General features: G+C 55.9%; 1 protein-coding gene across 1 annotated transcript; it reads right to left on the reverse strand.

Annotated features, from left to right (window-relative positions):
- Positions 1 to 6: 6 nt before the first annotated feature.
- LOC134016211 (histone acetyltransferase KAT6A-like) lies at positions 7 to 12,461 on the reverse strand (the record flags this gene model as incomplete). Its single annotated transcript, XM_062455598.1, is given in 10 exon segments — positions 7 to 288; positions 428 to 449; positions 706 to 790; positions 793 to 819; positions 1,129 to 1,210; positions 1,421 to 1,536; positions 1,979 to 2,087; positions 9,002 to 9,344; positions 9,480 to 10,582; positions 12,280 to 12,461. Coding segments are annotated over 9 exon segments (1,323 nt in total), but the record flags the coding sequence as incomplete, so codon positions are not given.

A 12,461-nucleotide genomic window follows, 5' to 3' on the forward strand; every position in this document is an offset into this window, starting at 1 on the left:
CACCACCTCCTGCCGCGCCTTGCGGCCTTCGGGGGACGGCGTGAAGAACTTGGTGAGGGCGTCAATGAGGCCCTTGGTCTTCTTGTTGAAGCGCAGGCTGCCGCTCTCCGCGTCGTCCTCGCGCAGCGAGAACAGCAGCCGGTCGTCGCCGGGGTAACCCTCGCAGAGGAGCTGGAGGACGAGTGGTGGGGACGAGGAGCCTGCGAGCGCCGGTCTGAGCCGCCGGCCCCGCGCCGCCGCCGGCCTCGCCCGCCCGGCCCGCGCAGCTTCTTGAACGGCCGCCCCGGTCTGAGACAGAGACAGAGACAGAGAGAGAGAGAGAGAGAGGAGAGAGAGAGAGAGAGAGAGAGAGAGAGAGAGAGAGGAGAGAGAGAGAGAGAGAGAGAGAGACAGGCAGACAAGGCAGGATAGAGGACAGAGGGATTACAGGACTGATCAGACGACGCCGTCTACAGGGATGGGGAGCAGCGTCTCATCTCTCTGGGCTCCCGTTTGTCTGGTGTCCACCACAACCACCACCCAGGCACCACGCTATCTCCCCTCTGCAGGGATTCTGCTGCTGCAGATAAGTGAACTTGTCTGGAAGGAAGAAGCTGGGCTCCGCTAGTCAGGAACAAGACCAGCGCTGGCAGACAGGACCGTCAGTGAGCCAGGGGAGGGTGGGTTTACCGGGTCACCTTGAGGTCACTGTGAGGGGAGGGTTACCTGTTCTTGGGGCGTCCCAGCGGCGCGTTGTAGCGTCGCTTGATTTGTGCTGCTTTCTCGTGTAAGAGCTTCCTGCCCTTTTTCTGGGCTGGCAGATCTGGCAGATCCACATGCCTGGGGGAGGGGGAGAGAGAGAGAGAGAGAGGGGGGGGGGGTCAGTAAGGAAAACTCTTCATCTAGACAAGCACCAGGCCAGCTAGCTTACTCCTTAGCCAGGAGAGTAGGACACTGGCTTATGATCTTCCTGATCAATGTGGATGTGTATTACAGTTAAATGGGAACAGTTACGGTGTGTGAGAGAGTGAGTGAGTGAGAGAGTGAGAGAGTGAGAGAGTGAGAGAGTGAGAGAGAGAGAGAGAGAGAGAGAGAGAGAGAGAGAGAGAGAGAGAGAGAGAGAGAGCACGGGGGGTGGGGGATCTTTACCTTTTGGCATCCGCATCAGAGGGGGGTCACAACATTCCATGTGGAAGCCCCGGTCACAGGAATCGCAAAACAACATGTTCTCCTGTACAGGGCCAACACACACCACAGCAGATATTCAGTCTCACCCCCCGGCATGTGTTTACATAGCTGACATCTCAACCATTTGCTGGTTCCCTTTCCACCCTGTACGTATTGCAGCTCACACTGGCATCCTCCCAGGGCTTACTGGCACACACAGACAAGCCTGGTCTAACACACACACACACACGCACGCACAGATATGAACACTCACCGCATTTTTGCCTTGATCCTGACAGTTACTGCAGGTCTTACATTCGATGCACTGCCACCACAGAGCCTTGACTCGCACCGTGAGCTCTGGGGAGAACTTGAGACATGACGGGTGGCCTAGGGACACAGACACACATGTCAATGTCACACACACACACACTATCTCCCTCTCTCAATACACAGTCAGACGCAAGGGGCAGAGGCCTCGTCGTAGCAAATAAATCTTTTAAAAAGTGGCATTCAAGATCTAGAGCTGAAACCCTTTCAGAACTCTGTCGGTGGAGTGAGGATTTCGACATCTCTGAAGCTGACAACCGTACAGACTCTGATTTATGCTCTTTTCAGTTTGGCAGTTCAAACCCCAAAAAGGCATTGTCCTTCTCTGCAGCTTACAACTGTGATAATAAGTCAGAAAGAGCACTTAGGAGTTAATAGTGGCATTCAGGTGAAGTGCTTTAGTAGTAGTACCAGTCAATCAGCCAGACAGTCAATCAGCCAGCTAGCCAGTCAGCCAATCAATCAGTCAGTCAGCTAGTCAGTCAGTCAGGAGTTCACTCACCACTGTTGCCACAGTCTGCGCAGGAGATCAGCTCCTCTGGCTTCTTGTCGCGGTTCTGCTCCTTAGTACCCAGACAGAAGCTGCAGATAGGGATGGGCTCTGCCACGGGCTGGAGAGAGACAGAGAGAGACAGAGAGAGACAGAGAGACAGAGAGACAGAGAGACAGAGAGAGAGAGAGAGAGAGAGAGAGAGAGAGAGAGAGAGAGAGAGAGAGAGAGAGAGAGAGAGAGAGAGAGAGAGAGAGAGAGAGAGAGAGAGAGAGAGAGAGAGAGAGAGAGAGAGAGAGAGAGAGAGAGAGAGAGAGAGAGAAGCGACAGAGAAAGGGAGAGAGAGGGCAGAGTCACTTAAACAGCTCCATTGTACACAGACAGAAACAGCTAGGCAACAAAGCAACGTTGTGAGTCTCACAGTCGGATCAGTGTCAGCGCTTCATCAACGAGACGCAACCATCCTGCCCAGAGACCACACACACAAACAGGGATTGGGAGGGGAGTGTGTATGGAGACAAAACACTTGTTTTAATAGCTATGGCATCAAAACAAGAGGGGGGGGAGGGAGTATAGTACATCACAAGCAGGAGGCACAGGTCTCAGGAGGTGTGCGTGATGGGGGAGGGAGGGGTGCAGATGAACTGCTCCCCCGGCTGCTCTGTGCTGGAGCCCAGTGTTGTGTTCTCAGAGCGCCACTTAAAGGCCCTGTTTTGATGCTTATTCTCTAGCACGCCACCTGACATTCAGTTCTGGGGCACCATAAATCTTTCAGCACGGGCAGGTTGCGAGGAGGAGGAGGAGAGGGAGAGCGAGGAGGAGGGGAACCAGGCACCCAGTACCCATCTCTGAGATGCAGACACACAACTACACTGGCAGGTACAGCCCCACACACACACACACACACACACACACACACACACACACACACACAGGATGAGAAACATAAGGTTTATTTTCCTTCACTCTCTTTGTAGCCTGGGAGAGGAGGGGCTGGAGGGGAGGAGAGACAGCTGGGGCTGGAGGTGGGTGGGGGCAGGGGGCCAGAGATGGGGCTGGAGGTGGGTGGGGGCAGGGGGCCAGAGATGGGGCTGGAGGTGGGTGGGGGCAGGGGGCCAGAGATGGGGCTGGAGGTGGGTGGGGGCAGGGGGCCAGAGATGGGGCCGACGGTAGGGGGCTGGAGCAGGGGGCTGGAGCAAGGGTAGGAGGGGCTAGAGTTAGGATAGGGGGCTGGAGATGAGGTAAGGAACTGGAGCTAGGGTAGGGGGCTAGAGTAGGGGGCTGGAGATGGGGTAAGGGGCTAGAGTAGGGGGCTGGAGATGGGGTAAGGGGCTAGAGTAGGGGGCTGGAGATGGGGTAAGGGGCTAGAGTAGGGGGCTGGAGATGGGGTAAGGGGCTAGAGTAGGGGGCTGGAGATGGGGTAAGGGGCTAGAGTAGGGGGCTGGAGATGGGGTAAGGGGCTAGAGTAGGGGGCTGGAGATGGGGTAAGGGGCTAGAGTAGGGGGCTGGAGATGGGGTAAGGGGCTAGAGTAGGGGGCTGGAGATGGGGTAAGGGGCTAGAGTAGGGGGCTGGAGATGGGGTAAGGAGCTGGAGCTGGGGCAAGTGCAGAGACATTCCTGGCTGGCTGCACATAGCTGTGGAGAGGGAGCAGGTCCAGGCAGAGAGGAGACAGGGAGAGGAGCGTGATTTATTGGGTTCATTTCCCTCTGACTCAGGCTCCCTCTCCACACAGGGACACTTCACACAACAGGGAGAGAGGGAGAGAGAGAGAGAGAGGGAGAGAGGTAGAAGGTTGGAGGGAGAGTAAGAGAACGAGAGAAAGATAAATAGAAAGGGAGGGAGAGGCGGTGGGGGGTGGAGGGGGGCAGCCCTTTGTGCGGCCTTCTCTGTGACCACCTCAATCATTCCTGCCAGTTAACCCCCTCCCTGCTGGAGAAGAGGTCTGGGTCTGTTAGCTCCTCTCTCCATCAGTCCTGCTCACACACACACACACACACACACACGCACGTAACTGCAGGTCTCCATGAAAACAGGAGATGTGAGAGAACAATGTACGTACATGGAGGATGGAGGGGATGTAACACCGAGATGTAAGTATAGCTCAGGGGTAAAGCAAGGGGATGGGTATAGCTCAGGGGTAGAGCGCGGTCAAATTCCACAGGTCCGCAAGGTCGCAGGTTCAAATCCCACTCTGGATCGCAACCTTGGCCAAAAGCGTGGCCCTGCTGTCACCACACCATGCTACACCACGAGCACACCATGTTTCCTCCCGATGCCTCGCGAGGCTCCAGAGCCGTGGTCCACCACAGGGCGGGCTCAGAGCCACGCAGAGAGGCACGTTCTTCCAGAAGGTTCCCACAGCCGGGAGCTGGGGGTTACGGCCGGTACTTGACTCGCAGGTCTATTTTAAGGCTGGGAGCTGACCCTGTTTCTCGTTGAGCGAGCGTGAGGGGGAGAGCGAGGGCCGGGACTGACACGCCTCGCGTCAACAAGCACATCTATCTGCCAGACCGGAACCATGACCGCACCGCGGCCCAAACACACCCCTGCCGGCCGGACAGTAGGAGCCAGTAACTACCAAGTGACAACATGGTTGTATAGAAGTGCCCATTTTCACATTTCAAATGACTATGGCAAGAACAAGAAGGTCCAAAGTTCAAGGCATAATGTCAAGACAAAGTAGTGTCCCAATGGTATGCATACTGCATGCAACAGTATGCACTTTGGAGCTCCAGTACATTCTAACAGGAAGTAAATTGTGATTTGGAACGCAGGGTTGCTTTGGTGTCGAGGCGGCCATGTTGGAAGCGGCCAAGTTGGAAGCGGCGCGAGGCTGTGGGACCCAGGTAACTGGTCTGGCCTTGCTGTGGGACCCAGGTAACTGGTCTGGCCTTGCTGTGGGACCCAGGTAACTGGTCTGGCCTTGCTGTGGGACCCAGGTAACTGGTCTGGCCTTGCTGTGGGACCCAGGTAACTGGTCTGGCCTTGCTGTGGGACCCAGGTAACTGGTCTGGCCTTGCTGTGGGACCCAGGTAACTGGTCTGGCCTTGCTGTGGGACCCAGGTAACTGGTCTGGCCTTGCTGTGGGACCCAGGTAACTGGTCTGGCCTTGCTGTGGGACCCAGGTAACTGGTCTGGCCTTGCTGTGGGACCCAGGTAACTGGTCTGGCCTTGCCTGCTCGTCTTTCAGCACAAAGAAAAGGACCGGCGACATAGGAGAGGAGATCACGATAGAGGGAACAATGAAAGGAGAGGACGAAAGGATGAAGGGTGGGGAGGGAGGGAGCAGAGTAGGATGAGAGGGAAGGAGGCGGGTGGGGGTGGGCAGCCCTATCGTCCTTGTCTCGTCTCAAGTCAAGGTTCTCATTAACATGTGAGGCCCATCTACACCCCCCGCACACCCAGGACCTCATTGATCAATGTTACAGGATCGGTGACACACACGCACACACACACACACACGCCTGCTCACAAACAAACACAGACAACATAACACCACACGCTCTCACACAAGACAAGTACACACCCACACAGTGAGAGACCAGGCCAAAGCAGGAAGCAGGGTTGGTGTGGCTGTGTGTGTGTGTGTGTGTGTGTGTGTGTGTGTGTGTGTGTGTGTGTGTGTGTGTGTGTGTGTGTGTGTGTGTGTGTGTGAAAGCAGAAAGCGACCTGCGTCTGTGATTTCCCCAGTCGTTACGAAATGCTCACCAACATGGTGACGAACAGGAAGTGGCAATATGACACTGCAGCTGCTTACATGGTTGCACCATTTGACCCTCAGCATCTCGAAGGCCATTGGTCGCACGACCACGCCCCCCCTGCAGCCAATCAGGGACGAAGTAGTACCGCGGTTGAGGGGGGTAACATTATCAATAACTAACGCCGGCTATTCTTTGTTTCTGCTCTGGCTGTCACTGGTACCTTGTGAGAAGCGCAACCACTATCCCAGCTGTTCCACTGTCTGGTGAATACAGACCGGTCCTTGACTGGAACCACCAGAGCACTGTCGGAACGGTGCGCTTCTGATCCTTGACTTTCTGCTGTACTTTAAACATGCGCTGTTCGCACCTGGCCTTGGATGAAAGCCTCTTGTTAAATGACCACCGCGTCATCTAAACTCCCAACAGGGGAAGAGAAGAGAAGTCTCCGTTAGAAGACGTCGACTCCTCTCTCCAACTTTGGGACGACGAGAGCTGTACAAGTCTGAAAAGGGAGGAAAAGGGGACCGCGAGTGATCCCCCCGTTGACACCGCAAGTCATCTAACAGGTCCACACACACACACCCACACAACCTCAGGGTTAGGGGCTGGTGTGAGGGCGGGGGGGACCACAGCGCCCCTCCCGCTCCACATTCACACGTCCCCTGTGTGACTGGCCACATCAGCCGGAGACCTGGAGCTCACCCCGGGTCCAGCTGTTTGAGACGGGGGCAGGCAGAGGAGCGTCATCCCTCTCTCTCTCTGTCTCTCTCTCTCTCTCTGTCTCTCTCTCTCTCTCTGTCTCTCCCGACGGCAGACCAGACGACACACACACACACAAACACACGCACACAAAGTCAGGCCCATCCCACCTAATGGCCATCACCACACACGACTAACGGGTGCTTAGGGAAGCAATGAGGTTTGCCATCTATATATCCATGACCTCCCCCTGACTCCTCTCCCCCCTCCGCCCCCCCAACATGGCCTGGCAATGACCCCCTATTAGAGAGGGGGGAGGGGGGCTGGGTGAGGGTGAGGGAGCGGGATATCTGTCTGAATGGAGCAAAGTGTGTGTGTGTGTGTAGAGGTACAGTCGTTTGGGTGTGGAGTACACAAATCTCTGCATGATGGGGTCAAAGCTGGTGCTTAGCCATTTGTTTAGACTTCTCCCCTGCTCTCCCCTGCTTGTGCTTTTCATCTCCTTCTCTCTCTCCATCTCCCTCTCTCTCTCCCCCCCCCATCTCCCTCTCTCTCCCCCCCCCCCCATCTCCCTCTCTCCATCTCTCTCCCCCCTTTAATAACAAAATCCAGCAATCACACCGGAAATATGACCCTGATGAGCTGAGGGAGACGCCGCCACACACACACACGCCACCACACACACCACCACGCACACACACAGACACACACATGCAAAGACACACACGGGTAAACAGACACACACACAACAGACAGAAACACACACACAGGCACGTCTCCAAGCAGACATACGCAGCTAAACTTTGAGACCTTGTGGATATTTGCTGCCTTCTACCTCTCCAGTTCCAGAACCTTCTCCGCTTCCAATCCAGCAGCTCAACGCATGCATGCGGCCCAGACACAGAGCCCTGCCGTAAGAGGGTCTGACTCCTCGCTCCTTAAAGCCAGCTCAGTCTGCCAGGGATGACCGTCTTAAGTGAGAAGTTCCTTGTAAGGAGCCCGCAGCAGTGATCCACACAGCCTAGTCCAAACACAGGTTGGCCGCAGGGAATAACCCAACTAACTCTGACCCTTTCACATCACATAACCATCTGACGACCCTGATCTGGTGTAGTGTGTGGGTGTTTGTGGATGTCACACGACCGCCTTCATGTCTTAGTTAGATTCACCGATACAAGCATGCCTTTATGCAGGAAACGTGTGGTACGAGTTTGCGTGTTAAGAGTTCCTGTCCATGTTTACGTGCGTTTGTTTTTGGGTGTGTATGTGTGCGAGACGGTGTAAGTATACGTGTGTGTATCTGTGGCTATGTGTGTGTATGTGTGGTTTGTGTGTGTGTGGCCCTGCCCCTGGGTAGGAGAGGTTAGTGCCCGGCTGCTGTCTATCAGGTTACACCAGTGGGTGTGTTCCCTGGCTCCTGTCGCCTGCATGTCTGCTGCTCTTCCTCTCTCTCTCTCTCCCTCTCTCTCTCTCCCTCCCTCTCCCTCTCTCTTTCCCTCTCCCTCCAAGCCTCTCTTTCTTCCTTTCCTTTCCTTCCCTCTCTCTCTCGCTGGCTGCAGTTGCTTGGAGCACAGGATGATCTGGCCTCTTCCTCTGGCACCAGCGCCGCTCTAACCCCCCTCCCTCCCTCTTCCTTCCTTCCTTCCTCCATCTCTCTCTCTCTCTCTTCCTCCCATCTTCTGACAGCTCCTGACAGGGAGCAGCCCTGCAGCTGGCCGCCAGTCCCGGCAGGACGCTCGAGTCCACGTGACTCATCTCCACCCTCCTCTCTCCGCTCCTCTCCTCTAGCCTGCCCTGTCCTCTCTTCTCCACCCTCCTCTCCCCCTTCAACACCCCCTCCTCCCCTCCCTCCTCTCCCCTCCCCACCCCTCACTCTTGTCCAGCCTCCTCTCCTCTCTGTGGGCTGGAGAGCCCTGGCAGCGACCCACCAGCCCGGCTCAGCCCAACTCCCAGCCCTCCTGGCCCTCACCGCCACTACACCCGGCCCCCACAGTAGGGCCCACGACACACACACACACTCCAGCAGCGCTCCGTGCCAACTGACACACACCTTACTCAGGTCACACCCAGACACAAGAGCTATGCTTGTCCTGCCCCCCCCCCCCCCCCCCCGCGGTGCCCCACTGACATGCCCTGACCCCTGTCCGCACCACGTGGGATGAGACCTGCATGTCTATCGGAGGCTCCCTGCTCACCCCAACCACCACCCTGTTCAACACAGCCTGCCTGGCCGCGTGTACTGGCTTTAACCACACAAAGACACGCACCACGCGCGCACTCATTTGTATCAGCTTACATTCACCCAACACAAGTCACACACTGGGTCTGGCTTGAATCCGTTAACACACGCTCTTTGAAAGCAACTCCCCAAGTCAGCACGTGTATGGATTCTTTGGCCAGCCTACGAATGCGAGGTCGCTCGTTCACAAGGAAAACACAGGGTCGTACGCAGGGTCGTACGTGGTCGTACACCACCTCAGGCTGGAGTGGGACGAGCTCCCAAACTGGTTGTGTGTAGAAACAATTACCTGCTCACCAGCACATAGGCTGTGTGCACATGCGCAGGTTGGTGGCTGTGGCCCATACAGTGTGTAAGCATTATGATGTGTGTGTGTGCAAGTGTCCCAGGCTTACCCTGTCCTTCTCGTGGGGCAGCAGGCGTACGGGCGGCAGGCTCGCGAGCGCCACGGTGCCCGTGCCGTCGTGGGACGTGGAGCTGCGGCTGACGATGCGGTACAGCGGGCCCTGCTTGGTCACCCGCCCGTGGGCCACGGCCCTCTTCAGGGCCACCCGCAGCTGCTGGTGGAACAGGCCCGGCCCCATGGAGCCGCTGCCCGACAGGTAGGCGGCCACGTCCGCCTGGCATTTGAGGAAGCGCTCCACGCTCTTCAGGGTGGAGCCGCCCGTCTCGTGGAGCCCCTCCAGGGAACGCTTGATGAGCTTGTTCCAGTCCAGGCCCGGCTTCTTGCCGTGGTGGTGGTGGTGGCTGGAGCCGCCCCCGCCGCCGCTACCTCCTCCTCCGCCTCCGCCGCCGCCGCCGCCTCCTCCGCCACCGCCTCCTCCTCCGCCACCGCCTCCTCCTCCGCCTCCTCCCCCAGAGGAGCTGCCTCCGCGGGGCTTGGGGAAGGCCAGGCGGCCGGGGTTCTCGGGGTCCTTGTAGGAGTTGAGGCCCTTGTTGGAGACCTTGAGGATGGTGCCATCCTTGACGCTGAGCTCCAGCTGCTCCAGCACCGTCTTGCGGTCCAGCCCGTGGGACATGGACACGGCGTTGCAGATGCGCTCCTCCGACGGCCGCTGCTTCTGCTTCTTCACCTTCTTGATGGCCTCCAGGAGCCAGGTGGTGTACGTGGGGTTGGCTAGCTTCACCATGGCGACCGGCCGGCGTGGGGGGGGGGCCCGCGGGGGCCCAACCCGCGACTGGGACGCCCCTGTGCGAAACGCCGACGCCCCTTCCGGGGGGGGGGGGGGGGGGGGGGGCGTACGGAAGAGGAAAAAGGAAGGGTCCCGGGCCCGCGCTCTGACGCGCTGCCTCCTCCTCCTCCCCCTCTCGTTCTCCTCCTCCGACCCTGCGCCGGGGGACTAGCCTTTGTCACGGGGCCGCGTGGGGAGTCCCTCGGAGCCTGAGCACGAGCAGCACGGTAAGGAGCAGATCACCATAGCATAAACCCCCCCTGTCAACCCCCCCCCCGCCCGGTGAAACCTGGCCCGACCCGCTACCCTTCTCCTGGCAGGGTGACGCGGCCCGAGGGAGCGCAGCGAAGGGCGGAGTCGCGGGTCGGCCTAAACCCTGAGCGCAGAACTTCTCCGTCCCACCGCAGGGGATCCTCGCCGGCAAACACCCGAGTGTCTCCCTCAACCGTTGCAAAAAATGGACAAACAAACTCGTTGGGTCGGTCTGTTATCTGCGGAAAACATAAAGCTCTCAGCGAGTTGAATCGGAGCCGACCATGGTCGTGTCAGAAAGCAAGTCGTTCGGCGCTGATTATGGAGGGAAACGGTTTTTCTGTGGGTTATCGAAGCAAACTGAAGGGCGACGTGGGGGGGGGGAAACCTCCAGGCGTGCGTTCTCCTCCTTCCTCCTCCTCCTCCTCTCCCCTCAGGTCTCCTCCTATTCCAGAAGTATCCCTCTTTTCACGTCTGGACTGGAACAGATATCTCACCCCAGAGAGCAGCGTAGACGGATCACCTTCACGCTACTTCAGCAACTAATGTAGCCTGCAGACACAAAGGACACACACACCAGGGTCAGAAACAAGAGGGACAGTGTCTGGGTCACACTTCCGTACAACTTAAGAGAAAACATGGACACATGAAGGCTCAGGTAACACATCCGCTGTGTCGTGAACGACTGTAAATATTTGCTCTGTGTTGGTGTCTGGGGTGAGTGACCAAATTCTCCACAAATTCAAACACGCACGTAAACAAACCCCAGGTCCCAAAAGCAGCTGGCGAACGAGCAAATCCTTTCCAACAAGACACGCCATGAAAGCCTTCAGTCTTGTCTATTACTTAGGTTAATCATACCTGACAGTCATACCTCGCATGATACCAACTACTTTTGAAGATGAATGTACGAAATCCTATACTATTAAATTGGCATAGGTCTCAAAATCAAATTAATCCAACCACTAATATCAAGTTCAAACTGTGCTTTCAGGTCAATTGACAAACTCTGGACCTGACCGAATTCTTAAAATATTCAAGACCACTAATAGTAATATATGTTAGCTGTCTACAGTAAGTGGCAATGACACCATCTCTGTTTACTGTGTTGGAACAGACAGACTTGTCCAAAGTTTAAAATTGTCTGCAAGAATTATACCCCTATATTGTAGCTACAAACTACACTTCATACTATGTTGCAGCGAGGCAGAAATAGCACTAGCTAACTAATCATAATACATTTTCAGATACAGTAATTATACCTTAGGCCAACATTAGGCAATGCTGTACAGCAGTTAGCTAGACTGAACTAGTTAGCTAGCAAGCTCGTTAGTAGGCTAACGTACTTAAAAACATTCTTAAGTATTTCTTTGAATTGTTCAACTATTCTAATATTGCTATATGATAAACTGGCCGTAACAACATGCTAACTGGTTAGTTTTGTTAACGCTACTGTAGCTAGCTAACAATCACTGCAACTACAATCCCTCGCTTTTTTCCCCAGCCTCACTATCTGTTTACTCAATGATAGGATGGGCAATTACCTGGCAACTAATATTCCCGCTGAGTGCTGTTGTTTACCAATTGGCTAGCCAGTAAGTGAGTAACACTACTAAGTATCCAAATAGATCCCAAACATCAACAACGTGTGGCTAAAAGGAAATAGCTGGCTGGTGCTTTAGTACAAGCAACGGTGACATCTACCACAACGCCAGAGGTTTCAAACAATAACAGCAAACCATCACTAGGAATAATCCAGTTTAGAATGTCATGGGTGATATTTACGGTAAGATCGCGGCCTACGAAGGCACAATGCAAGAAGCAAACGGCCATAACGTCTCACGGACATGTGCAAAAATGAAGATCTCACAGTGGAGAAATTTTCATGTAACATGCTTTTTATGGCCGCTGGGCCTCGTCCTCGGCTCTGGGTGAAAACCGTTCCCCGCGAGGCGCGTCCCCGCACAAGGCTAGTAAACCCCCACCTACCCGACTTCCTTCCTCCATCACCCACCCTCCCACGTAGTGCCTGCGGTGCAGTGAAGACAAGGCCGTTGGAACGAAGTAGGCCTCGGCTCACTCCCCCCTCCCTCCTACCACCCCTATGCCCCCCCTCACGATCATCATCTCTCCGTACCCCTTTCCCTCTACCTCTCGCGGTTCCCAGAAAGCTACGACTGGTCCAGTTCGGGTTTCAGAGAGAAGCCCGTGAGCCTTGTAATCTCCTCGCACCACTAGCCGCTACTCACCTGAATTTCGTGTCGAGTTGCTGTGGATAATGTGCCAAAAATCCTTCGAATCAGAGACAACAACAAGCCCAAAAATGCAGCCAGATACCAGAGGCTCCAAAGCTGACGCCATCTTTGAGTGAAACAGGAGCTCAGCTAGTGGGGGAGGGGGGAACAGTCGGGGCAAGGGACCGTCTGCATCG

The sequence above is a fragment of the Osmerus eperlanus genome, unplaced genomic scaffold, assembly GCF_963692335.1.
Source record: "Osmerus eperlanus unplaced genomic scaffold, fOsmEpe2.1 SCAFFOLD_270, whole genome shotgun sequence".
Lineage (NCBI taxonomy): Eukaryota > Metazoa > Chordata > Actinopteri > Osmeriformes > Osmeridae > Osmerus > Osmerus eperlanus.